At 56.5% G+C, this 26,439-nt stretch overlaps 7 protein-coding genes across 7 annotated transcripts; 3 read left to right on the forward strand and 4 right to left on the reverse strand.

The window, feature by feature from the left end:
• Positions 1 to 599: 599 nt before the first annotated feature.
• F5144DRAFT_17187 (autophagy protein Apg5-domain-containing protein) lies at positions 600 to 1,933 on the reverse strand. The gene is made up of 3 exons (XM_066782627.1): positions 1,264 to 1,933; positions 991 to 1,161; positions 600 to 883 (listed from the first exon to the last, which is right to left on the reverse strand). The coding sequence occupies exons 1-3, from the start codon at positions 1,736 to 1,738 to the stop codon at positions 693 to 695; spliced, it is 837 nt and encodes a 278-aa protein (XP_066647987.1). The 5' UTR covers positions 1,739 to 1,933; the 3' UTR covers positions 600 to 692.
• Positions 1,934 to 3,811: 1,878 nt separating this feature from the next.
• Positions 3,812 to 8,060, reverse strand: F5144DRAFT_479717 (uncharacterized protein; the record flags this gene model as incomplete). Its single annotated transcript, XM_066785184.1, has 3 exons — positions 3,812 to 5,329; positions 5,403 to 5,927; positions 5,985 to 8,060. The coding sequence occupies 3 exons, from the start codon at positions 8,058 to 8,060 to the stop codon at positions 3,812 to 3,814; spliced, it is 4,119 nt and encodes a 1,372-aa protein (XP_066647988.1).
• Positions 8,061 to 10,675: 2,615 nt separating this feature from the next.
• On the reverse strand, positions 10,676 to 12,142 carry F5144DRAFT_17310 (uncharacterized protein). The gene is made up of 2 exons (XM_066782637.1): positions 11,218 to 12,142; positions 10,676 to 11,043 (listed from the first exon to the last, which is right to left on the reverse strand). Exons 1-2 carry the CDS (start codon positions 11,864 to 11,866, stop codon positions 10,772 to 10,774), a joined length of 921 nt encoding a protein of 306 aa, XP_066647989.1. The 5' UTR covers positions 11,867 to 12,142; the 3' UTR covers positions 10,676 to 10,771.
• A 566-nt stretch (positions 12,143 to 12,708) lies between these two features.
• Positions 12,709 to 13,634, reverse strand: F5144DRAFT_17291 (ORMDL family-domain-containing protein). Its single transcript, XM_066782636.1, has 3 exons — positions 13,324 to 13,634; positions 12,850 to 13,208; positions 12,709 to 12,782 (listed from the first exon to the last, which is right to left on the reverse strand). Exons 1-3 carry the CDS (start codon positions 13,457 to 13,459, stop codon positions 12,735 to 12,737), a joined length of 543 nt encoding a protein of 180 aa, XP_066647990.1. The 5' UTR covers positions 13,460 to 13,634; the 3' UTR covers positions 12,709 to 12,734.
• Positions 13,635 to 14,228: 594 nt separating this feature from the next.
• On the forward strand, positions 14,229 to 17,088 carry F5144DRAFT_17333 (uncharacterized protein). The gene has a single exon (XM_066782640.1). It carries the CDS (start codon positions 14,656 to 14,658, stop codon positions 16,759 to 16,761), a length of 2,106 nt encoding a protein of 701 aa, XP_066647991.1. The 5' UTR covers positions 14,229 to 14,655; the 3' UTR covers positions 16,762 to 17,088.
• A 1,385-nt stretch (positions 17,089 to 18,473) lies between these two features.
• On the forward strand, positions 18,474 to 20,915 carry F5144DRAFT_478411 (uncharacterized protein; the record flags this gene model as incomplete). Its single annotated transcript, XM_066785104.1, has 1 exon — positions 18,474 to 20,915. The coding sequence occupies one exon, from the start codon at positions 18,474 to 18,476 to the stop codon at positions 20,913 to 20,915; it is 2,442 nt and encodes an 813-aa protein (XP_066647992.1).
• A 1,129-nt stretch (positions 20,916 to 22,044) lies between these two features.
• Positions 22,045 to 26,249, forward strand: F5144DRAFT_17832 (uncharacterized protein). Its single transcript, XM_066782702.1, has 2 exons — positions 22,045 to 23,260; positions 23,354 to 26,249. Exons 1-2 carry the CDS (start codon positions 22,203 to 22,205, stop codon positions 25,815 to 25,817), a joined length of 3,522 nt encoding a protein of 1,173 aa, XP_066647993.1. The 5' UTR covers positions 22,045 to 22,202; the 3' UTR covers positions 25,818 to 26,249.
• The last annotated feature ends 190 nt before the right edge of the window (positions 26,250 to 26,439 follow it).

Here is a 26,439-nt window from a genome sequence, read left to right on the forward strand (position 1 = left end):
CTCGGGGCCTGTTTCATAGCATTTGCATGGTCTTGTTCGATATGGGAGCGGCGGAGATACCACTATGTGCGAACATGTTTTGGTTGATTGGGTAGAGCGGGGGGCGGAATGTGTATGGGGGAGAAGGTGGCGGCTATCTATTGTGGTTTTACCGTCTTGGTTTTTTTTTTGGCTGTTCCAGGGGAGGCTTATTCTACTATGTGTTCACAACAAGGTCATTCCCCTGCTCCCGTCTCTATTTGTTTTGGCAGATTGAATTTCGGGACTTGTTTGGCGGTCTCGGAAAGTCAACCCCTCTTTACTATTTCTAATACATACAAAGCTTCTTGGTATAGGCATGGGTGGAAGCATGGCAGAGGGTGTGCGAATTGCGTGTCTCTCTCAGGGACGGGACGAAGGGGCGTTGTATGTTGGAGGAAAGAGGGACAAAGGACGATGTGCGTAGACGGCGGTGATACATACACGATGGATGGGTTGCCGTTAGAAGAGCCGCTTGCCGTCGGATGATGGACATTCGCCGGGGTTCGGGATATCAGAGAATACAAATGCATACATATATACCGGAGAGCGATAGCCCCCTCCATGCAAGAAAGCAGAACAGAACTGCCACCACATCTAACACCCGATCTCTTGCACCACGTGTCTCTCTCCCAGCGTGCATTTGCGTACATCTGTAACGCAACATCTGACCTTCACAACAACACGACACAAAGACACAACCATCCATCGGGATACGCGGCCTCGCGCATCAACTCCTCGAGCGGCGCTCGAAAGGGAACGGGGCCGCCATGGAGTATCACATTCGCCAAGACAGGGTCCCGACTGCTGGGGAAGAGAGTGGGGAGTATGCTCTTGAGAGCGGCGCCCAACGTTTGCGGGGCCCCTTTCGTTACCACCATGCACCGTCAGCCATTCTGAAGTGCTCCCTAGTGGGAGGCTAGGGATAGGGAAGGGAAGATTCGTGGGTGGGGGGGAACAGGCCTGACGTACTATTGGGTAACCGTGGAGGCACCAAATTCTGGACTACCTTGAAGGACCCTGGCGTGGTGTCCCCGGTGTCGTTGGGGGAGGAGGGGATGTAGATCCGTATGGGGACGTTTTTAAATGGAGACGGTGTGTTAAGCAACCGTCTGTTGACCTTGCTAAAGGAGGCATGATCATCTGGTCACCACAGAGTGTCAGTTAGTTCCCTTTGTGCGTCTCAAGTGAATAGGCTAGATGAGACCTCCAAGAGGAGCCGGTGTGGAGAGCAATAGCACATACTATCTTGGACAGCATGCCACAAGGCGGTGCTGTGCTCCTTGGACAGACTCATGATCTGCTTTGCATTACCATTTCTCACAAAGTCCGCCTCTTTGGCCGAGTTGGTAAATGTATCGGCGATGTCCCACTCCGGGCCGTCGCCAACCACCAGCCTCCACGGAAGGGTGGCAGGCTGGTACAGGTCGACCAGCAGGCCCACAGCCAGGTTGCGCAGTTGGATTTCCTCGTGGTGGAAACTCGAGCACGGCAGGCCGTAATAGGCCGTCAGGCGGGGCAGCAATAACGCCAGATAGCTGAATCGCGGGACCGACACGATGAAGGGGGCGGTGGATTTGGATGCATGGGTGATGTGCAGGGGCACCTGCAGGCTCCAGAGGGTCTGGGGGAGCGGTGTAGCTGCCGCGCTGGGAGTATCGGGGGTACCAGTAGTGCTGCTAACCAGGCGGTGATCGGTGGACGCCGGTGGTGAGGACATTGTGTTGTGTGGCTCTCCTGCACTCGAGTATCTATCGCACAGGCACAGTGAAGGCGTTTATCACTGTGTGTTGCCCCCCCTTCTAGACGTCCTCGTAACTCCCTCTGAAGCGGGAACCGATATGGGCACTGATGGCTCGAGATAGGTAGGTACGGAGGAAATATTGAACCAGGGTAAGCACGGCAACCACTTTACCGTTGCATGCTGCAAATCGATCGGGCTTGACAAATGGTTGTGGGGCGGGTCAAGGCCCAAAACTACGGGTCGATGCAGCTGGTCGATCTAGGTAGTCAAGCTCATCCGCCAGTCAACGTAAGAAGCGCTGCAGCCGCTTTGACACAAGCAAAAAGCCCTCTTAGACCGGCACCAAAAGCATTGCTGGGTGTCGAGTCAAGCTCCATCAGCGGGGACTGCCCGCACTGCGGGGTAGCTCTTTTTGTGAGGCCCTGAGGGGCCGCCGTCATGGAAGGTGGGGTGTTTGCACTGCGCAGATCCACCGTGCAGCTTCCACTGTGCTCGCCGTACCTTCCAAGTCCAGAGCGGTTCTGACTTCCTCGCTCGAGTCTGGCCAATCTTGCAGGTTTGTTCGGAAGTGCAAGTGATGATGCAGGCAAGTGTTGGGCCGCACTGTCCCGCCGCTCGGGCAAATCCCGATCGCTCGATGCAGGTTGGACTTCCAATCACTTCTTGGCTAAGTCCCGCCCCCAAACGCCCCCAGATATTCCGGAGATGCCCGGCAGCCCAGTGAAGTCCAGCGGGAGAACAGAGCATTTGGCCCAGGACCAAGTCCGCAATGCTTCGCTAGTCTTCGCTAGTATGCAAGTATCGGCCACTCTACCACATGTGCAACCCGGATGACCTGTCTTTGGCCCACGTTTGTGCAAACGCGCCTTCAATCACTCCCGGGGATTCCCTTCCACGTGGGTTACTTTTATATCTCGTAACCCCTCGTCCGGGTATGTGGTGATGATTGCAACACCGAGCCCGACCTATTTCGGGACACAGCGACCGCCACTGCACGGGAGAAGCCCGCCCGGCATGTTTCATATGCACGCCGCGGCTGACACTCTCGTCCGCTATCCGCTTAGGTAGTCGATGTATAATTTGTACTGTGTAAGAATGCCGCTGCCAGCTGACCTCCTAGCCTACCCGCACCCAGGAGCAAGGCCGGCAGCCAGATGTGACAAACGCTAGCAGACATGCAGAAGACACCCGGGCCAAACCAACAAAAGCAAATATGTATTCTGCCGCATTCCGTCACGGCTAGGAGCATCACAGCACGCACGATGCTGACGCGACAGGTCACAGCTCATAATCCGCTAAGCAAGCTCGGCCAGTAGGCAGCGGCGGCCATGTGACACTGAAAGCCGCGACTCGGTCCCCGAGCCGTCTTGCTCTGGACGCCGCCGGGATGCTCGGTGCGCGCTTCGACCTGGCTCGTTGTTCTGTCTGACCTGCTTCAATGGTTCCATGCAACCCACGAGAGGCCAGCGCCTCATTTCGTGCCACCCCGGAGCTTATCGGGTAAAGTTTGGGGTGCACAGCCCCTTACCAAGGTCCTTACTGTACATATGTGCATCCTGCGTCGACAGGACGGCGCAGACAAACTCGTGTCCCGTGGTTCGGCTGTTGCGGGTGGCGGGTCCAGTACTCCGGCTCGAACCCGGGCATCATGAAGCCGAACGCAGTATGGCTACCCCGTATGCATGGTTAACAAAATGTTTTATTTGTTCCACCCGGTTTAAAAAAAAAAGCCTCCCCTTGGTATCGCATATCCGAGCCGTGATGGGCGACGCGCACAAACCCCCAGCCTGTCTAATATTCGCGCCTGCGTTAAGAATGAGAAATAAACATAGCCAAGAAACCAAGGGAGGAAACGCGGAAGGAGAGGGCTTCGAGGATGAACCCCCGCTGTATCCCTCCGGTTAGCTTTTCGCGGAAAATGCCTGGAGATATCCCACCGCTCCATTACATGCAGTTAGAAGGTACAATGAATGGCTGATAAAAATGTACAAAAGAAAGGCAGGGCCACCGCTGAGAAGCCCATCCAACGTTGAGCGTCAGAGGTTTGCATTAGGAAATGCTGGGCTTCTTCCTCCTACCAAACACCTTAGATATACCGTTCGTTTCGTCTCTCTCCGCCGGCCCGGGGAATTGGTTCGCCATCGGTGTTGCGCCAGGCGGCGGGGCCGAGTTCTTTAGGAAATCGGCCAAATCTGACGTTTCCCGACTGGACTTTGAGGTGGCCTCGCGAGGCTCAAACTTTTTCATCGGCACCCGCCCTCCAGTAACACCTGGACCCCCGCCCATCATGGCCGCCGCCTTGGATGAAGTCCGGGCTGGGTGGGCGTAGTTCGGGGCGCTAGGTATGTTCACCTGGATAGGGACGTGGCCACCCTTGGTCCCGCTAGCCCGACTATTGATGCTCCTAGACCCGGGGAGCTTAGGGCTAGCAGAATGGGCTGACGCCAACGTGCTCGATTGCGTGCTATCCCGTCTCGTAAATCTGGCCATCAGACTTGACGCACTAGCCTTCTTCTTTGGCTGGGACGCGTTCCGTGTCTGCTTGATGTTGAAGGGTTGCACAGTTGGCTCTGGTGGCGGCGCGTAGTTGTTTAGGAAATCGATCAGGCTCTCCTCCTGGCCCTGGCCCCTCTTCTTAGGCAACGGTGCCGGCTCCTCGTCGTCTTCGAGTTCTTCATCGCTCAGGTCGATCGCGTACGGGTCGAGATTGCGGCGAGTCTTGCGCTTCGGCATCTGCATGTCGCTGTCCGTCGTGTCATATGACATGGGCTTGTTCTTAGCCAGTAGAGCACTGTGGGAGTTGATAGAGGACTGGACGGAAGGTGGCACCGAGGATTCGGTGGCGTTGGTGGACCCTGGACTGCCCCTGAACTCGATATCCCTCAGTTGGGCATCCACGGCTCTACCTCCAACCGCCGAAGACAACTGATCCGAGTCCATGGTGGTCCGGAATGGAGCAACAGTCCTCGGGATGCGCGGGTTGCCCGTGCTGCTCGGCGGCCCGCGTCGGATGAAGTCAATCAAGTCGGAATTGTCGTCCTTGTGGTCGACGGCCGCACCGCGAGGTTGGAGCTTCGGCCGGTTGGGGTTGCTTGTCGTGGACATCCGGCCAGTCTCGACACTGAGATTGGAGACAGACCCGGGGTTTCGTACCCTTCCTGGTCTTGCAGTCCCAGCGATAGAAGTGGAGCTACCGCCAGGAGGACCGGTCGATCGGATGAAGTCGGCAAATTCGGCCATAGACTCACGAGCGAGCCTTGGGTCTCTAGCCTGAGGCCCATTCGTGGCTCGGGGTTTCGACGGCACCGGGGGAATAGATCGTGGTACGACACCGCCATGTTTACCTGTGCCGGTACTGAAGTTCCTGTTCGTCTGGTGCACGTCGGTGATGGAATGCGATCCCGACCCCGGCGAACGAGGTGCCGATGTTGGTGTTCTCGTGCCGTTTCGGGGGACAGAGGACGAACGGGAGCGGGACCCGTTTCGGCGAGCCTCTCCGCTCTTGCGCGTCTTGACCGAGACGGCTGGGCTAACAGCGGCGACCGATCGGCCTGGTTGGGATTGGGGCTAAGTTACACATTAGAATTGTTTTAAACATCACACCATGGTACAAGATGGGACGGGGATAAGGTCTCCTTACCTCAAGGTCGCGCATGCTTTCAGGAGTTAATGTGTACTGTATCGTTTGGTCGCTTTGGATGAGTTCTTCGAAGTCGCGTACGACGTCTATACGGGCTTGCATGCCCTCTTCCGAGGTCCGAACCGCTTTCAGTTTGGTCGATGACGGCGAGTCGGACGAGGCTTGTTGCCGGTTTCGTCCCGTTGAGGACTCGCGAGGCCGAGAGGAGGATCCCTGAGACGGACTGCGAGCACGAGAACGCTCTACGGACACCTGGCCGATAGTTGCAGGCTGGCGCAGAGCAGACGTGTTGGCAACGGCCTGCCTCCCTGCGCTTCGTTCAGGGACAGCAGGAGGCTGCGTGGCGGGAGAAGAGCGATACCGATGGATGTCTGATCGAGGCGACTCTGTAACTTCTCTCCCCTCTGGCAACACCGGCATGGATTCAATGAAAAAGGTACCGCTGGTTATCGACGCAGTTGACACCGGCGACGACGTGGCGGGCAATACGCTGACTTTTGAGATAGGTTTGGGGGGCGTGGAAGGCTCCGGTATATAACGCTCCGCGGCCGTATCCGCTGATTCGTACCGGTCCTTTGTCACTGGCTCTGGGACGGTCGGCAGGCTAGTCCCTGCTCGAGCAGCGGGAGTGACGGGTGTGATAGGTGAAACAGCATAGTCTCTATCGGTAGGCTCTTCAGTCTCGGAAATAGAGGCGCTTGCCGCCAGCCCAGGCCTAGCTCCATGGCCGACAGCCAATTTGCTACTTGAGCTGCTATCGAAAAGCTGCTCTGGTCGATCCTCTGGAGCCGGAGGGGTGACCGTGCGACTGGCGCGTGGCGGGCTGGAGTGGCGGGCCGACTCCGCAATGGCGACTGAATTGCGTCGCGAACCAACCGCCGGACTACGGGGGCTGGTTACTTCGATCAACCGGGCGGAATGTATACTTGGCGTGCGAACCGGCAGGTTGGTGTTAATAGCAGTAGGCTTTCCAGGCTCGGAAGATGCTGTTGACGGACTTCGGCCGAGGATTGAAACCCTCGATGATGTGACGATTCGTGGTTCTTCAATAGACACCTCGTCGTCATCATCATCCCTCATGTCATCCTCCTCGGCGGCTTTTTCGCCGTCAACGATCCCACCCTTGGCTGCCGAGGCTTCGGCGGCCGGTGTTTCCGACTGTCTTGTTGCTGAAATCGGAGTTGCAATATCGGCTGAGTCAGGATCTTCCGTCGGAGGGTGGCGCATTTCGCTCGACTCCTCTGGCTGGGGTTTGACGACCGTGGCAAAGCGGGCGCGAGAAACCGCCGGAACCGAGTTTGAGCGTTTCCGGACCACCTGCGGCCGGGATGGGTTGGGTGCCAGCGCGTCGGGTATCGCGCCCGTCGACAGTATTATCATACTCTTTGGTCGAACCGGCGCGCCTTCCTCTTCCGCGTCAACATCCTCGCCTTCATCGTCGCTGTCAAAAGCAAGACCGGGAACCTCGATTTCTACAACGTCATTTGGCCCCAGAGGTAAAGGTATGCCGGCTGCAATTATATGATCTTCCAAGGATTCCCGAGAATCCGGATCTTCGTCCGGAGGACCACTTGGCACTTGTTCGGCCGCCGCGCCGGGTCTGGCATCGGACTCTGCATGAGGCTCGGGAACGGTGGCCGGAACGGCGAGCTCGGCGGCGCTGCTAGGCGAGCGCAAATGACCAGATGCAGAGTGCAGGGAATCCCTCGAGTAAGATCTAGCTAGGCGATCCATGGAGCTAATGCCGGGCGACCGGATCTTCTTCTTCCACGACCGCCAAAGTCGGCCCAGCGTTCGGTCGAGCGCGACACGCTCCATATCGAGGTCTTCGACCACGATCTTGTCGGCAACGCCCGTAGGGCTCCGCGAGCCTTCCTTGAGCTCCTTATCATACTTGGAGCGCAGGCGGTGATAGGCAGCTTGGCCGGCGACAATTAGAGCCTGTTCGCCCATGAATTCCAGGATGGACGTCAGGAAGATGGCGACAGCGGGTGAAACGGCCTCGGACAACTGGTCATCGGGCGCAGTATCGAGGTGCCCTTGCTCCATGTAATAATCCTCATCCTCTTCCTCCATGTCTCCCAGCGATGAATAGACCATGCAGCGGAGGCGGGTCCTTTTCCAGGCCAATTCCAGATCCCAATCAGACGGCGATCCAGGGTCGCGAGCGTGCGGCTGGTTGCCATCTTCATCGTCCCCACCAAGATATTCTCGCAGTTCCTCGTCGGCCTGGTTGACGGCGTCCTTGGCGAGTTTCGGCTTCAACACCTCGGCCACGGCCGGGCGCAGCGCGGAGAGCGTGGTGGCGCGCGAAACGCAAAGGAAGTTGAAGAGCAACTGGTCCAGAAAGTTGTTGATCAGATGCAACGCGGCGGGCGATACGATAGCGGGCTCGCCTGACGGCTCGATGCCATGCTGGTCGTACCATGTTTCGGCATGGCTGTCGTGGTCGTTGGTGACAATCTGCGAGGCGGCCGATGAGGCGATGAAAGCCGGTTCAGGTGACACTGACAGCGGAGGCGACATCAGGCTATGTGCGACGGTCGACGGCCGGTCGCTGGATATGCTTTGTGTCCTCGACCGCGACGGCATCCTTTGGGGAGGAAAGGCCACGCCCGAAGAGGGTCGGGATGCGACCGGTTCTAATGGGGAAGTCATGGGTGGCCGTGGCAAACAGGCGCCGGGCCCGGCACAGTGTAGATTTTCCCGGAATTACGGAACTCTGCGCTGCTGGCCTGCTGCAGGCGTCAACCGCCAATTTGGGCTGTTGAAGGGTGTGACGGGACCGTGACAACGCCACGCATTCGATTTACTTCTTCGTTCCGGCGTACAGGGCTTCAAATGCGGGCGGCCGACCGGCAGATGCGTTGCGTCGGGCTGCGGTGCGGTGTCGTCTTTAGGGGGGGGGGGGGGGGGGTGGTTGCTGTATGTGTGGCCGAGAGGGGGGCCAGATTTGAATTGGACCGAGGGATTGGATGCCGGAAATCGAGGATGCGAGCCAGGCAACGGAGTTTCGATCTCGCAGGGCTGTGACGGAAAACTATAATCTTTGTTAGCCGATCGGATACGATTCGCTGGCCGGCGCAATTGCGGGCGGCGGAACTGAAACAAAAGCGACGCTGGGGACTCGAAACTCGACAGAACAGGAAGGCGGGTACAGGAGATTCCCGTGGCAGCCGGTAGACGAATGCGGCCGGGGGCCCTCCGGGTCCCGATGGTTGGACATGTTGAGAGACTGCGGGCAAGTGGCACATCACGCAAGCCCCGAGTATTGCCGTACAGGCACAGACAAAGACCAAGGTCAGACGTCCGCGCGGCACCAAACCGTGTCAGCACTGCGACTTCAGTTTGGCGGCACTGGCGCATGTGTGAGGCGATCGCCAGCCTCAATGGTCATCACCGGGTCCCCATGCCGAATGCCACGGGAAGGGAAGCATGTGCGAGGCGAGAGCCGACAAGACACGGTATTGCCTGCCAGTGGGAGCTCCCAACGCAAGCGGGCGACGACAGCAAGGACAGGCGTTGGCAGGGGCAGCTGCAGTTGTTGGAGCTGAGAACCGGGGGAGAAGCGCTCCTCGTTCGGCAGGAGAAGGAAAACGTGAGACGCACCTGCGAGGCAACTTCTCACTGCCAGACCACTGGCAAACCTCCGTCGACGCCACTCATCGACAGAGAGATTGGTGCTCGGCTGGGGCTCGGTTGGTGTTGCACGAGCAGGATAGAGGGAGGCGTTTGTTGGATATTTCGGCGCAGCAAGGCAGGTTGCTGGCACAGCGGTCGGAGTTTGCGCGGATTCGCTATTATTCGACGCTGCCGGTGTAGATAGAAGATGACAGCAGCTACGGTCGGTGTCAAGGCGTCACCAACAACTCAAGTCAAGTTGTTGCGTCGTCCCTTTCTCCGATGGAGTTGAGGGAGATTTCCCACTCTCCTGAGGTGTTCCCAGCCATGGGGGTACACTAGGCCCAGGGTTTGACACGGCCAATTGGCGATTCCGAGAGCGGTTTAGTGCACTGAAAGGGGGAAGTTTTGAGATGAATTCCCGGTTGTTTGAGTGGGCGATCCATCCCATGCGCCGGCAAGGGGGGCTGTCTTGGCTCTGGCGATCCTGGAAATGGCCCGGCTGGCTCAGCAGGGTTTGAGGTGGGTCCCTGTGACAGACCAGACCAGCTGCTCCCCGAGCATTGGTATTCCAAATCTTGTAGGAGGAGTTAAGAACAGGTGCCGCCTAAGCTGGGATTTATATTCGTTGAGCAGATCCTAGCCGCACTTTACAATTCGAGCCTTTTCTGGCGATTCTATACGGTCGGTAGGAGGGGCAAGTTTAGTGTAGAGAAATGGCGATGGAAATATAAGTGGGGTGGTTGTCGGTCGAGGTGGGATCGGTGCAAACGGATCCCTGCAGCTCTCCACACTGAAATTTCGGGGCCCCCTCGAGGCGGCATGGAGCACAAGCGAGCTTCGAGAACTTGTCCCTCCAAACCGACATGACTCGATCGATGAAATTGTAGCTCAATTAACTACCTATTTTCACTGACTTATAAAACTGATGACACACAAAAAGGTAGTCAGACGATGTAAATAACTCGAGGGGAAGAAGCCCAAGAAGAATTCTTGAGACCAGGTGGTCAAAGTGTTCCTACCCTCGCAGGAATGAATGCGGGGGGTGAGACATTCCCGCAGACGGCCACAGTCAAAAAGCTCTGTGCGCGACGTGGGTTGTGCAATTGTCTCGGCCATCAACAACAACCGACCCAAACTTGGATCACCTCGGCGCACAGGCACACACAAACATGTCTCTGATAATAACGGCATGATAAACACCGTAGAATGCCATAGCCTACTGAAGTAGATCAATGTGGTCAAAGGAAAGGCCGGCAAGCGAGTATAGTAATAGTAGGTAGTTACTTGTTTACGGCATTTGCTACTCGGTTGTAATGTTGCCCAGGATCAATGGGGAAGGCCGCTGTCTCAACGCTTAGTTGGGATTTGAGGTGCAACAACACCACGCTTATCGGGTTCATGATGTTTGAGAAGTGCTTCGACCGGAACTTTCAGAATAGCCCGAGAATCGTATAATAGTCTGGTTCACTCTTCGCTTTTATCCGGAGACATTTCCACAGTGTGATCGACGGGTTGTCTTCCACATGATACCCCCGAGGTGTTCATGTCAATAAAGAGACCACGAATACAAAAACTCTCAAAGTTAGGATGCCCATTAACTTATATTCGAGCGAACTATATAGCCCGTTGAGAGTCATATTGTGACGTCCGCGGTTGCGAATACAGTATGGTTCTGGATTTTCATCCACATCAGCAAAATAGCTCTCCTGCTTTATTCCCCTAGCATTTTCTTGCCTGTGTTCCCACTACAGCACCCAAAGTATGCCAGCAGTAGAGATAACCACGGCCACACCCTTATTACCGTGCAGGTTGACCCCGGAGTTGGTAACGACACGCTTGGCGTTTCGCTGTTTTGGCTGCCGGTGCTTTGCCGCTTGTCCCTTGAAGATAAATCGGCGGGAGTGTGAGCCGTGGTGGCCATGATGGCCGTGGTGACCGTGATCGCCATGTTTGTGCCAGCCCTTTCCACCCTCACCCTCTCCTTCTCCCTCACCCTCTCCTTCTCCCTCACCCTCGCCTTCTCCCCCACCCTCGCCTTCACCTTCACCTTCACCTTCACCCTCTCCCTCCCCCCCTCCCTCTCCCTCACCTTCACCTTCACCCTCGCCTTCACCCTCGCCTTCTCCCTCACCCTCCCCCTCACCTTCACCTTCACCTCCACCCTCACCCTCTCCATCGCCTTCATCTTCGCTACCAGACTCCTCCCCAGAGGACTCATCATCAGAAGACTCGTCAGAAGACTCGTCAGAGGACTCGTCAGAGGACTCATCAGAGGACTCATCAGAAGACTCCCACCCCTGATGATCGGCCATTTTCTCCTGGCCGGTAACCACATCAGCCCTTCGAATCAATCTGTGGGCATTGCCCTCCTTGGTAGTGCTTTCAGGTTTGTCTTGGTCTTTGCTCTTGTCGTGCTTGGGCTTGTCTTCGCCCTTCTTATCGTTATCCTTGCGCTTTTTCAAGTGACCGTTCTCATCATGGCCCTTCTTGTCATCATGACCCTTCTTGTCATCATGACCCTTCTTGTCATCATGGCCCTTCTTGTTATCATCGCCTTCATCGGCTTCGACGGTGCGCTTGTTGACTGTGGCGGCCCTGATAACTGCATTGTAGGATATGTTGGACGAGCCAGAAGAAACACTACTACGAGATGAAGTGAGGAACACGGAGGCCGTCGAGCGGGGAACCGGGTTGGCGGCTCGAGTGGAAGAGACCGTGGCGTTGGAAACCAGGCTTCGGGTTGGGCCTTGGGGTAGGGCCCATGCACATGCTGCCTGCACGAAGGTATCAGCGGGTCCATCCACACCTGATGTCAAGAGGGTAGGTTGGTGCGGTTGCATAATATCAAGGGATACAAAAAGACGAAGAGATTAAATTTAACATACCAGTGCGGCACTGACCACAACGGCTGGAGCTTTCATTGTTAAGAGTAAATTGTTATGAATAAAAAGATGATAGAAAGTAAGAGCAACGACGGAATGGTTTGCAGTTTCGTAACGACGAAAGGCGACGACCAGAGAAAGAGGAGAGAGAAACTCGAGCAGCAAAAGGCCAACATGATATACCCCAAGTTTCCGAAGCTGTGCTCTCCACCAATATCAGGCCACTGGCATGCTCGTGCGCGTCTCGGCCATTGACAATGCGTTCTAGGCGTCATCATCCGATGTTTGGTGTTGCTCATGATGACGAGTTAGAGTCGCCACTTGTCATCGAGTTGTCATTCAAGACTCAAGAGGGAAAGCGTAGCGTGTATTGTGGAGAGAACATAACGGCTGGGCGGGGCTTGACGACAGCTTGATCTGATGTTTAACTTGCGTGTAAATCTAGACCGTGGCCAGTCCAAACACGGGCTAGCGTATCGTTGAAAACATCCCCTCTGCACTCCGATCTGTGATGCCTTGGGGCAACCAACCGTTCCACCGCGCGGGTCATCGATCTGCCCTCGGGTACATTCGGCCGTTTTCCTCGAGCCGACTGAGGATGCTAAGACGTGCTCTCGGGGGCCAACACACCGCCGCGTGCCGCTTGGACGATTTGAATTCGGTTTCCTGTTCGATCGTCAAGCGATTCCCCCGCAGAAAAAAAATGACAATAGTTTCTCCAACCCCCTATACCCAGACCGCCAAACCCCGTAAGATGCTCGCTGTTGTACCTTGATGACAAACTAACGTCTGTTTTAACCACAAGCCTCGACGCAAACTCCATCCCTTAGTCCTCAGGAACACCCGAGAACAGCCCGACACGCATACGGTGGCTCTATTGGTAGGCATTAGACGCTATCCGCGGGGGGGGGGGGGGGGTGGATGGGTGGGGATAAACTCACAAAAGGCAGTTTGGGTATGATGACCGCCAGAACCGCAAGGAAGTTGATGGTAAAGTACGTCAGGTCGTAATGGGTGTAGTGCGTGCTCAAGAGGAAGAGCACGATGGGGACACTCAGCAAAAATTTCTTGGCGGGCGTGTACTGGGCCCCGTCATCGATCTGCTCCCACATGTTGAGGTTGTCGTAAGCCCCGCCGTTGAACTCGAACGGTACCCCACGGACGTAGTGGAACATGAGGTACGAGCCAAACATGTATGTAATGTTGGTTAGTGTCCATGACGTTTCTTGGGAGACGCCGGGAATGATGTCGTAGAAGATCTTGAGGCAGGCGATCAGCACCGGATGGATGGTCCAAGCACCTGTCAGATATGAGTGTTAGCCGGACGTGGTCTTTTCGCCCTGCGCATTGCGCTGCAGGGGGTACTTTGCTTGGGCACGCGAGGCGTATTGCCGGCAGCTCGGATCATAGCGTACCTTTTGCGTTGACCCAGTTCGCGTTCAGATTTGGTAGCGCAGACTGGTCGCTGAGCTGCTCAATGGGCTCAGGGGGCTCGTGGTAGACCTGAAGAATGCTACTAGATCTCCTCCTCCTACCGCTCTTGTCCGCCATCCTGCCGTGCGTGGCCCCACGGCGCGGAGGATTCGTGCTCGCGTCGTAGGAGACGGTCCGAGAGAGAAGTATAGGGGACGACAGCTTGACGGTGTTGAATCGCCGCGAGGTGCGACGCTCGGGCGGATAGGCGCAACGGGGGGTTCGGGTTTCGGAACGGATGCAGGCAAGCTCGGTCGAAATCGAGCACAGGGTCACACAGCGGTGGTTGATGAGGACAATGGGTCTGATGTTGGCGAGATGATGTCACACTGGTTGTGATGTCCGCAACATTCGAGACGCCAAGTAATTTTGTATTCGGGAGCAGAGCTCGCACGAGTTACCAAAGCGCAAACTCTTGGGGGGATGGCTCTAGCAGGGGGTACCAAACGGTACGCGATGACGACGGCGCCAACGATGGGTATGGACAGCAGTCGGAGTCGGTGGCACGGCCGGCGGTGGGTTGAGTGGGCGTGACCGATTGGACAACCAGCACGCGGTGCCGCTGGCTTGCCGCGCCAGGAGGATGGCCCGGATGGTCGGGGCTAAACGAGAGATGGCGATGGAGAAGCTGCTCGCAGCAACGTTAATGGCACCCGCTTCAAGAATCCGAATTCTAGACGCGTAAGCGGCAGGCAGAAGAGAAGAAAGAGGGTAGTGGAAGCCTTGGAAGCTGGGTGCAGGTGGCAATCTGGCCAGAACCCGAGAAAGGTGCACGAAGATGAGAACCCGGGTACCTCCACTCTGGCGTGTCGCCGGAGATTGAAGAGGAGCGGACTGCGCTTCGAACATCGGACACTAACATTTCAGCTAATACTTACATGCACAGATTACATATGGTAACGTTAATGCACGTATTGTGTATTGGTATGTACTTGTATTATTGCCGTTCGTATTTTGGTTGGGGTAATTTCTCTTTCGGTCGTGAGAGTGGGGGGCAATCGTGGCTTGGCTTTGAGTCTCCACATCAAAAATTACAGGGAGCAGCACGAAGCTTTCCATCGAAAGGACCAAGTTGAGAACGCCTATCGGAGTAGCATCTACGCCAGAGCAACCTCGAGAAGTCCATGCGATTCGGAACCTTCCATCTCCGCCACCACCTTTTGTTAATAAGGCGAAAGAAATATTGCCTGTAATCCTGAGACAAAAGTCGACAACTGCGACTGGGTGTTCTAGATTAGGCCAAGACCTGTGGCTGGAATCAAGAGAACTGAGCGATGGACAACGCCGTTCAGCTGCCCGAGAAGGTAGACGACTCCTCGCCCCGGCTTATGCCTGGAAAAAAGCGCCCGGCCTCCGGGTCTGATTCCGAGAGCCACGGGGATGGTGTTGGCAGCCGGAAGGGGCAAGTGGAGGATGTTAGCCCCCCGTCTCCGAAGAGACTGAAGGCAGCCGGATTGTTGGACGAAGCTGGGATGGCCAACCCGACGGTGTCATTAGGGCCCGAGCCATTAATGACGGATTCTATCACCGATCAGGCCCCTTCTTCAAGGGCGCACGGTGGGTGGAATCGTGGTATCAACAGCGGCTTGCGGACTTCATTTGCGGGCAAGGACAACCTTCGAAAGCCGCCATCCAAAGAGACTTTACGATCCCTCGCGCAACCGCCTGCCGAGCCGATGGACGTCGACAGCTTGGATATGCCCGCGGCAGATACCAGCCTCTCCCGGCTCAGCGGCGGGGGTGCATGGCAGGCTAGATTTGCGAAATGGTGTGTCCGATTGATGGCATTGAACAAAGACCGGGATGATTTGAGAGATAACCCAGCTCTCTTGAGGGGGGCTTGGGGCTTATGGTTAGAGACACGGACATCTTTGTCACAAGCCCACAGCACTGCCGCTATGCAAGCAGCCAAAGAGGCGAGGCTAGACGTGGAGGAGCTTCGGGCCATGTCCTTGGAAGCTTTGGAAGCCGATATCGAAGGGCCGTGGAATGATTCTTTAGCGAAACTTGGGCAGTCTGAGGACGCGGTGTCAGAGCAACAAAGCAACGACCAGTCCACCAGCAACACGCCCACGTCCCTCGGGAGTCAGGAAGCAAACGACTGGGTCTTTCCACCACCCCCGTCGTGTTCTGAGTTTGAAATCGGACGGAAAGATCAACGTGCTTGGGAGGAGAGGTTCATGGCATGGTGCAAGTCACTTATTCAGCTGAACGAGCGCAAGATTAAGGTTGGCACAGACCGGGAACGAAATCGGCTGACGAGTGCATATTTGAAATGGGTCGGGACCATTGAAGGGCTAACGAAGACGAAAGCGGCCACTGCTCGCCGGGCAGCAATTCAGTACGCTCAAGATAACAGCGCTCTAGTTGTGGCTCTATTCGCTAGCGTGCCGCCCGGCGACAAACTTCAAACCAGCGACGCAATTTCGTCACCACCGAAAGACTCGGCACCTTCTCCGATGACCGCCATTTCCAACGGGCTCGACAAAGAGTCCAACGATGGGAGTGGTGGCCCGCTGGACAAGGAGGATGCAGAATACCGCGAGAAGTATTTCCCGGGAGTCGGCCCCGACGCGACTTTCTGCCACGCGTGCGCGTCCCGCGACCACGGCACATTTGATTGCCCAGAGACGACGTGTCGCTTCTGCCACACTGTTGAGCACCGATCATTCAGCTGCCCGACGCGTTTCCGTTGCACAAAATGCAGGCAACTCGGTCATCACAGCAAAGATTGCACCGAGAAGCTGGCGTTACCGCTGGAGGACATGGAGTGCGCCTTTTGCCAGTCGCGTGACCATGTCGACACGTCTTGTCACGAGCTTTGGAGGAGCTTCACGTTCAACCCGAACACGGTCCGCAAGGTCCGTTCGCTTCCCGTATTTTGCTACTGCTGCGGCCGCCAGGGCCATTACGGCCCCGCGTGTGGGCTGAACCCGCAGAAAACAAAGGAGGGGGTTTGGGAGATATGGAGTCAGGCGAATTGTGACCGGTACCAGGACCCGGCCTCATCAGAGATGGCGATAGATTTTGAAGCCTCCGTCGGCTTGGCCTCCTCCGAACGACCTGATCTTGGGAAGAGCATGGTCCCTAAGAGACACATCTTCTTCGAGGAGGCCGACGATGACGACGAGGCAGAGGAGTTCATCCGTCCGCCTGTGCAAAAGAGCGCGCGGACTGGCCACATCAGCTTTGCCGGCAACGGAGGAGACCACAGCGGGAGACGGCCCAACAAGCAATACGATGACAGGAACGGGAGGACGGGATTTACACAACCGCCACTTCCTCCTGGGCCCCCTCCCCCTTTGCCGCCACAGGGCTCTCATCACCAAACCCGGAGAAATGGCGGTCGGCGAAGAGGGGGAGGAGCAAGATACTCGTAAGGACACGGGCATGGGCTGTGGGGGGAGGGGGGTCGCCTTCGGCCCTTGGGACGGCGGAATCATTTCCATCCGCCAGCCAGGGAAGGGCCCGCATCTCCTTTTCTGGGTCCCTAGACATCGTCATATCGACAATCTCGGCATGCAGTATGGTACGAGTTACTTTTTTGAGCAGGGACTAGAACAGTGTGGGGTGCGGGATGGGCCAAAGCATTGCCGAGTCCAATAAAAAAAACCATGATGTTGACCAATGATTGCCGGAATGCGCCATTTGCATTTCCGCTTCTGGTATGTTTCATCGGGCGTGTGCTCTGGGCCTATCAGTGGCGGTGAGGAGGGAAGGGATCGGTGAGAGATTTATCCGCCGCAAAGCCATGGTGGTTTTTGCGGTCTGGAAATCAAGGGAGAGGTGAGGGTAGGCGGGGCAAAGGGAGTGGAGAAGAAAGCAATGGCAGGTGGATTGCTAGTGGGATAACCCGACGACGCGTCCGACAGTTGCCCCATGTTGTGTGATCGAGCCCCCTACACCAAAGCCTCTGAGGGCCCTTCGAGAAAGCACGGAGGCCAAGGGGGTCGGGACCCGGAGAATCGTGAGGTCGACAGAAACCGGAAGGGCACATCTTCAAATCGAACATCAACCTGTCGTCTCCCCCCAAGATGAAGGGGCGCTTAATCTTTTATGTGATCGGCTGTGGATCGACATCGCGCCAGTTTCGTGTGGCAGTCGCGCGTGTCTCGCGCCGCGTGGCAGCCAAGATCCAATCATCGACCTTCTCGCTCCCTTACACGTCTCTTCATTGGTCTACCGTCCAAAAAGCGTGGCTTCTGTCCACCTCTCCCGCCTCACCGTTTATCGATAGCGCTTCCCCCTGTCTTTCCCCGCAGCCCCTCTTCTGCACTCCTTGCAGAATGTTTCCTGTTTCATTCATTCTCACTGGATGGGAAAAGTTGGTCTTGAGACGGCTGCAGACGGCCGCATTGGTGCCATGCAAGAGGTCCGCCCTCCGACCATTCAAGAGGCCCGGCGCGGTCCGCCACGTCGGGCGCGGACGCGGCGACCGGCCATTCCCTGCTCTTGAACCCGTACCTGCTCCTGCGTGCCGAACCTGCACTCCTGCACTACGGCTGCGAGGTGCATGGAGCTAGTGAGTCACCCATCACCAGTCGTTGTCGACTCTCAACGGTCTGGGGCGACCGTGGCGGAGGGACTGCCGCTCCATCTCGAAATCGCGCAAGGGAAAGCAAGGGGGAAAGGGGGGAAGGGAGGGAAGGAGGACAGAGGTCCTGCCCATGGCCTTCCATGGCACACAGGGTGATCTGTGACTCAATATAACGGGTCCCCTCTTCGGTGTTGTCGATGTCGATGCCCTGATCGAGGTTTTCCCCTCTCCCTCTCCTGATTTCTCCGGCATCATTTCTTCATAGTTCGTGGCTCCCTGGCGGTACCCTCAGTGCTTTCCCGTCCAGCAATATTGAAAGTCATCTTTTCACATCCTTTTTCATGAATTGTCAATAGCGTCGAGTCTGTGTCCCGCCTCTTGAATTGCTCCTAGGGAGACAACCTATCCTCAACAACACAAGCACAATATTCACACTTCATTAAACACACATCGGAGGCCACTCTACAAGTCGTCCTTGCAAGTCAGCGCATCAGTTCTTCACACACAAGAAACACATTTCGATCTAGTCCGCCGCCTTCACGACATGCAAGCACCATGGCGACCAACCCACAAGCATTCTACTGCCTGTGGCAAAACGACACCATTCGCGAGAGACTCTTCGAGCTACTGCCGAAGGAGGACATCTGCGCGGTTAGACTGGCCAACTCGGCCTGTTGCAATCTGGTCACCAAGAGATTATTCCTACGAACCAACCTAACGTTTTCGGCAAACAGCCTGACCAAGGCCAGCCGGATAGACGCCCTGTCGAGGATCGGGCACCACATCGAGCATCTCACATTCTCCTTCCCCCATTCCAACGCCACCTTCCTACCTCCTCTCATCCACCCTCAAACTGGCGAAGTGATATGCTTCCTTTACAACCCCCACACATCCGCCGAGTCCGGCGCGACAAGGCCCAAATACGGCAACTCGGAGCTGGGCGAGATCTTGACGCAGCAGTACCCGCCTCTCTTCCACGCGGCCACCCATGTGGCTTCCTTCATCAATGCCATGAAGCACATGACCAATATGCGGCATCTCACCATCAAGACGCCAGGGCAGAACCCCACGGAGCGGTACCGTCGGGGCATTGTGGACTATGCGCTGATGAGCCTACGCATCTCATTGGAGCGCGCGCCACTTACCAAGCTCTCGAAGCTCACTCTGTCGGGGGTGCACGCTTCTGCGTTTACCTACCTCCGCCACGCCCCGGGATTCGGCGCGCTCCCTTCCGCCTCGGTGCGATGGCGCCAGATTCGGAAACTCTACATCTCAGTCGAATCTTGGGACTTTTACGGCCCGTCTCCCGGCCTGGACCACCTCAAGGTAATCGACGACTACATCCGGAGCTTCGCGCCGCGACTTGACAAGCTTTCCTTTGCTTGGCTGGGACGCAGGGGACCCTGCCCCATCGCTCTTTCTGGGGACCCCCTTTTCGCACCTCCACGGAGCTCTAGGAAGCTCTTCAACGAGGTCACCAGCCCCATGTCCCCGCTGCCGCCGCGGCCCTTCCGCAGGCCCCTCATCATGCCGCGGCTCCGGTCCATGTCGGTGCGCAACGCGACCATGAACGTCGATCAGTTGCGCGGCCTCGTCTCAAGCCACAAGAACACGGTACGCGAATTCGACTTTGAGAACGTGGCGCTCATCAAGGGCGGCAGTTGGGACGAGGCGCTCGCTCCGCTGACCGAGGGCGAGACCAGCGATTCGTGGTCGCGCCGGTCGGTAGGCGCCAGCGACTGTAGGCCTGGGACGTCGAGGTCGAACACCTCGGGATCCGCGGTCGCGAGCTCGGTAGAGGACGAGCATCTCCCGGCCTCGTCGGCAGCTGCGGCCGCGGCCAGCCGGGAGCTGTTCGAAGTTGACTTGGAGGACATGGTATTCGGCGGCGCCAACGACGTCGGCAATTTCGAGGCGGGCGTCAAGGAGTGGGCGATGGGAGTTACTGCCGCCGCCCATGGAGCCTCGCGTCCTAATTCGGCTGGAAGGGGACAGGGTTCCTCACGACCCAACTCGGCTGGAGGCAGGATGGATGATGATGGCGGCTTGGCCTCGGATATCGAAGCGGCGAGACAGGCAAGCCAGGGGTTCACCACGAAGCTCAAGAAACGTCGCATGCGCAGGAGATCGCGCAAACATGATGAAGAAGATGAAGTCCATGAACGTGAAGAGGAGCGCAGGAGTTCGCGCAAGCATGACGAAGATTATGAAGTACGTGAACACGAAGATGAACGCAAGAGCGAGGGCCGGAGGAGTGAGCGCCACAGCGGTGGCCATCGCCACCACAGCAGCCGGAGCCACCACAAACACTCTCGCAGTGACGACACCAGCGATCGACATTCTTCCAGCCGGGATTCACCACGGCGTCACCGCCGCCATCGCCGACACCGGTCGGAAGAAGTACCCGAGGTGCCGTTCATGCCTGAAGTCATTGGCACGGATGACGAGGCTTATACCCCGCCCGAGACACCGCGGCCAAAGATGGACATCAGTGTGCCCATCCTGAATCCCGACCCGCTCCCTGTCATGTTGCAGCCAACGGTATACGACGCATCAGCCAGATTCGGCCCATTGCTAAGCACGCCGGAGTCCTCGCCCCGGTCGGACGACGGCCTCTCTCCGACGCAGCGCTCCATCGAGGCAGACATGCTCGCCGAGGCCGAGGAGGCAGCAGCGCGCTCCTCGGCGCTCCAGCGAGCCAAGCAAGCCGTCATCACGAAGCTGTCTCGCGAGTTTTCCAAGCGAAAGGGCGACGGAGGCGACCCTCGCGACAAGGGCTCGGCCGCTGTGGTCGCCAGCTTGTCGGCGCTCAACCTCGGCATGAACCTGCCCGCACAGCACTACAGCGGGTTGAGCTGCGGGTCGTCGTCAAGCGTGGGCCACCGGCTTCGGGAAGGCCTCTTTGGGCGGAGTATGGCCAACGTGGCCATCGCACCCGACCACCGCAGTCTGGAGAGCCAGAGTGCCTTGGTGCCGTTGATGTTCAGTCGGTCTTAGGATGGTGGTGCACAGGAAGGGGTTTCAGCAGTTGTTGGGGAAGTGCGGCGTCTCGGTGTTCCGACAGGCTTGCTACACGGAGTTGAATGAGGAAATGGCCAGGGAGGTTGGCCCGGATAACGGAAACAAAAAAACATGATACCATGGGAAACGGAGGATTCGAAACTACCTATACATACACTACGACTTGTAATGACCTTTCCTTTTGTTCAAATTTACGATTTATGAATGATACAAGTAAAAACAAACAACGTGCCTCAACCATGACCGAAAGTGGTTGTTCCCGACAATTGATGATTCACTAATCAGTTGGGATGAACTGCCTAGTCTTAACTCGGTTCATGAGACTGAGACACTGGCCAACCTCGAACGCATCGCATCGGCCCGTCGCGAAAATTACGCGCACTTGTACATACAAGTAAGTACATGGGGGGCGTATTGCCCACCACTGCATCATGCACGCAAAAGCCAGATTGACAAATGCAACGAATTTTACACACCGAAACAATACCGACGAAAAGAGGATAGCCAAAGATGGAGGAAGGCAGACTGCCGCTTATCTGACCACCGGGTATCCCATTGCAGCCATTCGATCGGGAAACTGGAGGGCGTTCGTTCGATCGCGAATTATCGAGTGGGGCTCACGAAATCAAACCCAGCCGGGCGTGTTCTAGATCCATCTTAGCTTTCTTGGCCTTTTTGGGCTGACGAATTGGACCAGGTTCCCCAGCCTACTGGAGCAAAGGCACCATTCGATGTCCTCATCGGTTTCGCCGTGTTCCCCGGATGCGTTTCTCTCCGAACCCACCGATCTTCCCTTGGCCAGAACCTTTTTGGCCTTTGCGGAACGACCTGCGTTTTTGCGGCGTGCAACAATTCGCGACACCACAGCCCGGACTGTCAACCTCCCGTCGCAACCAAGCCACTCGTGGAATCGTCTGTTCTTCGCGTGGCTGAACTTGAACAGCATACGCCAAGCCCAGCCTTGCACGACAGCAGCGGCAGCGGCGGTTGTTGCGAATCCTGGGCCTGGAACGGACGAAATTTGTCGCTGCCGAATTCACAAGGTCGGAGGAGTACCTATGAGTGGGTAGAGCCTTCGATCACCGCTCGGGCCCGGACAGTGCCGAATCCATTCTCGGCGATCGAACCACCGACAAGTCAGCTAGTTGGTTTTTTGATATTCGGCCTAAAAGCGCCGTTACACCTTGTTTTGGTCGCGACAAGAAAGAATATGCCTCGGACGCGGCGGTCCCGCTTCGATTCCGCCGTTCGGTCTACTTGAAGATGAGGATCGCGATCCGGGAACAGCTCGCAGCGGTCGTAATACTCGCCGTTGGGGTTGCTCTTGCCGTCGTTTCTATCCCCGTTTGGGTGTTTGTGAACGGTTTTGTCGCAGGTGTCGAGTCTGACGGCTTGTCCTTGACTGCTTCTCTCAAGGCCGCTAGGATCGCCTCTGAGATCAACTTGATTCAAACGGCCTGCCAAACCATATCGACGCGCTTGTTGTTACAGGATGCCTTCACCAAGTTCTACACTTCCCAACTTAACAACAGAACCGATGAGGACCCCTGGGAGGGAGCCCAGGACGACATTGAGAGCGCGCTCGCTCGTACCGGTTTCTCCGGCCTGCTGCAAGCTCGCCTGTACTCGCGAAACACGACCGGAGACCCAAAGGGCCTCTTTAGCATCACCGGTCATGGGGCCACAGAGTCTGGCAGCATTTTGTTGCCGTACACGGCCCCCAATGGCTCCCAAGTACACCTCGGAGATCCCGAACATGGCTTCCCACCGTCACTCTATCCCAACATCACCTACCGCGACCTCGGCCGTCCCAATGAGGCTATGCCCGACACCAATGCCTTCTCTGCCGCCGTGTTCCCGGGGGTTTCCTTAGGAAACGGCAGCGAGAAGGCGGGTGTCCTGCTTGGGCCATTGGTTATCAACTCGACGTTTGCCCTCCTCTCCATCACCATTCCTGTCCGCGACGTGAAAAATAGCGACTATACTCTCGGCTACATGACGCTAGTCGCAAACTCAAAAGCACTAGTCGAAGTTCAAACGTCCGTTGAAGGCCTGGGCAACACCGGAATTGTGCTGTTCGTTGGTTCCGTCAACCCTTGGAATCATTTTAGCGCTCCCGTGGCTGCAAGCAATAAGACTTGGGTGCCGCCACTCGAGGAATTCCGGGAACAGGAAGTACAATTTCTTCTCCCACCGCAGCCGGCAGCCGGCCAACGGGATCGCCACAATCAACGAAGCTTTGGGTCTGGTAAGTACAGCGACGCATTCCCGCTGCACCAGTATCCGGCCGTGCTCAATGTCCTCAGCAGTCAAAACCCCAAGTATGTTAACACATTCCCCTCCTTCTCCCTTCTCTCTGGCATTCGGTGGCTCCATTTAACCCCATGTATGAAATAGCTAACATCGCTGGGCAGCCCAAACAACGCCACCAGCAGGCTCTCGGCGAAGAATGAGCAAGGATACTCGGTAGCCGTAGGCGTTGCTCGACCGCAGAGCTCACTGGTGTCTTGGGCTATCGTGGTGGAAAAGGACCAGAACGAGGCTTACCAGCCGATCCAGACACTCCGGAGCATCCTTTTAGGGTGTGTCTTTGGGACCCTCGGTCTAATTCTTTTGCTCGTCTTCCCATTTGCCCATTGGAGTGTCATGCCAATCAGGCGTTTGAGGATCGCCACCAAAAATTCTGTGGATCCCCCGGGCTATGAGGATGACGAAGACGACGCCTTTGATGAGGAGAACCCGAGCTCGGGTGGGACGACATCCGGGAGGTCTTCTGAAAAGGGGATGCTGGCTAAGATCCGTCGAAAGATGCGCAAACGACGGAGGGCTAAGCTACGGGAAGGCGTGGCGGTCGAGCCAGGGCGTCGTCAGTTCAAAATACCCGCCAAAGTCGAGGACGGGAAACATTACGTGACAGACGAATTGACGGAGCTCACCCAAACCTTCAACGAGATGACGGAGGAACTGCTCAAGCAGTACACATCCCTCGACGAAAAGGTGGCTGAACGGACAAAAGAGCTGGAGATCAGCAAGAAGGCTGCCGAAGCGGCCAACGAGAGCAAGACGCTTTTCATCGCCAACATCTCGCACGAGCTGAAAACGCCCCTCAATGGCATCATGGGCATGTGCGCGGTCTGCATGGAAGAGGATGATGTGCAGCGGATAAAGCAGTCTCTCAAGACCGTCTACAAATCAGGCGATCTCTTGCTCCATCTCCTTGAAGACCTGCTGAGCTTTTCCAAGAACCAGATGGGACAGCAAGTTAGTCTTGAGGAGCGCGAGTTCCGCCTGGGCGACATTCGTTCGCACATTTTGGCCATTTTCGACAAGCAGGTTCATGAAAGCAAGACCGGTTTTACGGTGAGCTTCGTCTCCGACGCCGGCCCTGGTTTAGACAGGCGATCCAGTATGGACAGGAGACTCCCAGCTTTGGGTCCCCCGGGGGTCGGCAGACTCAAGGACATGTGCCTTTGGGGTGATCACCACCGTATTCTACAGGTCATCATCAACCTTGTCAGCAACAGTCTGAAGTTCACGCCACCGGGGGGGAAGGTCAATCTGAGGATACGCTGCGTCGGGGAGGTGGAACAACCGAGCGACGATAGCAGGACGTCGTCGCTTTCTAAGTCAGGCTCTAATCGGGCGAGCCGTACGCGGCACAGGATGGGGTCCGGATCGACGACCTCGGCAAGCTCCAAGGGGGCCCATATGCCGCTCTCATCGGTCAACGGAGGAACTGCCCTCTCCATCAACCCCATGGAAGTGAAAGCTGGTCCACACATCCACATTAGGGAACGCTCACCGACACCCCCGCCTCCAAATGCGAAGACCTACCTTTTTGAGTTTGAAGTCGAGGACACAGGGCCCGGCATCCCTGGCCATATGCAGCAAAAGATCTTTGAACCATTTGTCCAGGGTGACCTTGGGCTGAGCAAGAAGTATGGCGGGACCGGCCTTGGCTTGAGCATTTGCTCTCAACTTGCTACCCTGATGGGAGGCCATATCTCACTCAAGAGTACGCCTGGCGTGGGAACGACCTTTACCATGCAGATTCCTCTCAAATACGTCAAGGATCGCACGTCCAGCACGGCGTCAAGCAGCATGAAATCCCGGCCGCCGAGTGTGGGCTCCACTGAGGGCGACGTGCGGAATTTGGCCCAGCGGACGTCGATAGAAATCCAACATCAACCTCCCCCACCCACCGTACTCGACCAGCAGCCGCGACTTGTTGGCCTCAGTCAGCCGTTTTTTGCGACGAACCCAAACCGCCGACTAAGCAAGGAGGACCAGTTGGCCGCAATCGACCGGGCCATGGCGAGCAAATCTGGCCAAGGGAAATTGCGGGTTTTGGTTGCTGATGACAACTCAACCAACATCGAGGTTGTCAGCAGGCTATTGAAGCTAGAGGACGTGTACGATGTCACCATTGCCAGGGATGGCCGGGAGGCGTATGACCTCGTCAAGGTCAACATGGAAAACAACCAGCACTTTGACGTTATCTTCATGGACATCCAAATGCCCAACTTGGATGGGCTTCAGTCGACGCGCCTGATTCGGAAGATGGGGTATTCAGCTCCCATTGTCGCCTTGACTGCTTTCTCCGAAGAGAGCAACGTCAAGGAATGCATGGAATCCGGCATGAACGAGTTCCTCAGCAAACCGATTCGCCGGCCGGCATTGAAGCAGGTCCTGGCGAAATTTGCAACCATACCGGAAGAGCCGGAGACATCAAGCTTAACGCGGAAAACGACGCCGGACAAGACGCCAGTAGGGACACCCGAGAAGGAGGCCAGCGACCCCATCGCTAACGGCACTGTTGTGTCCAAGGCCAACGGGGTCCATCCTCCACCCGTTATTTCTGCGATGGACACACAATAACACGCTTCGGGGTGCTACAGACCCCTGATGGCATGAGATGTGCCACCCAATGACCGACCATCCATTCGGCGTGGGGCCTCGTTTCCCTTTTCTTTCTTTGTATATTTTAACTTTCCGGTTCCGTCTTTTTTTCACGTTTTCTCATTAGCTCAATCACCGGCTAGGCGTTGTGGTGGTTCAAAAACGGCGCAGATTTGCTTTTTGTCGGCGATGATAGATATGTCATCAACTTCTTTAAACTCGGGGCGATTTAAACGAGGGTGTTGGGGAGTATTTGGAACTGCTGCCCTCATGGACGGAGGCGACAACAGAGGAGAGAAAGTTATTTATGGCGTGGGGACGCAGCGTAATATCGATCTTAGAAGGTAATGGCAATCAGGTTGAATAAAACCACCGACTTACACATTTAACATCTCCACAACATGCGCCCGGGATTATCAAGGCCCCGGCTTTAGTTTGGTTCCCGAGTCCACATTCCGAGGCCCCCGCACACCTCGTCCGGCCCGACGATCGGGGTAGGTCGGGAGAGTGGAGAGATGACATTGGGTAGGATGCCACGGCTTCTCCAGTGTGTGTCATAGCTAGGCAGGTAACTTGGATCGGCGAAGAAAAGACTGCCACA

The sequence above is a fragment of the Chaetomium tenue genome (genome assembly GCF_020726465.1).
Source record: "Chaetomium tenue strain MPI-SDFR-AT-0079 chromosome Unknown F5144scaffold_1, whole genome shotgun sequence".
In the NCBI taxonomy this organism is placed as follows: domain Eukaryota; kingdom Fungi; phylum Ascomycota; class Sordariomycetes; order Sordariales; family Chaetomiaceae; genus Chaetomium; species Chaetomium tenue.

Excerpts from the sequence above, each read along its gene's own strand:
- F5144DRAFT_17832 (XM_066782702.1), top strand. The coding sequence starts at position 22,203 with ATGAGGATCGCGATCCGGGAACAGCTCGCAGCGGTCGTAATACTCGCC. Across the intron at positions 23,261-23,353 it reads CTCAGCAGTCAAAACCCCAA|CCCAAACAACGCCACCAGCA; the intron begins GTATGTTAACAC and ends ATCGCTGGGCAG.
- F5144DRAFT_17310 (XM_066782637.1), bottom strand. The coding sequence starts at position 11,866 with ATGCAACCGCACCAACCTACCCTCTTGACATCAGGTGTGGATGGACCC. Across the intron at positions 11,044-11,217 it reads CTCTGGGGAGGAGTCTGGTA|GCGAGGGTGAGGGAGAAGGA; the intron begins GCGAAGATGAAG and ends GTGGGGGAGAAG.
- F5144DRAFT_17291 (XM_066782636.1), bottom strand. The coding sequence starts at position 13,459 with ATGGCGGACAAGAGCGGTAGGAGGAGGAGATCTAGTAGCATTCTTCAG. Across the intron at positions 13,209-13,323 it reads GAACTGGGTCAACGCAAAAG|GTGCTTGGACCATCCATCCG; the intron begins GTACGCTATGAT and ends CATATCTGACAG. Across the intron at positions 12,783-12,849 it reads TCATACCCAAACTGCCTTTT|AGCCACCGTATGCGTGTCGG; the intron begins GTGAGTTTATCC and ends GCCTACCAATAG.
- F5144DRAFT_17187 (XM_066782627.1), bottom strand. The coding sequence starts at position 1,738 with ATGTCCTCACCACCGGCGTCCACCGATCACCGCCTGGTTAGCAGCACT. Across the intron at positions 1,162-1,263 it reads GTGGCATGCTGTCCAAGATA|ATGATCATGCCTCCTTTAGC; the intron begins GTATGTGCTATT and ends TGTGGTGACCAG. Across the intron at positions 884-990 it reads GCCTCCACGGTTACCCAATA|GGGCCCCGCAAACGTTGGGC; the intron begins GTACGTCAGGCC and ends TGGTAACGAAAG.
- F5144DRAFT_17333 (XM_066782640.1), top strand. The coding sequence starts at position 14,656 with ATGGACAACGCCGTTCAGCTGCCCGAGAAGGTAGACGACTCCTCGCCC.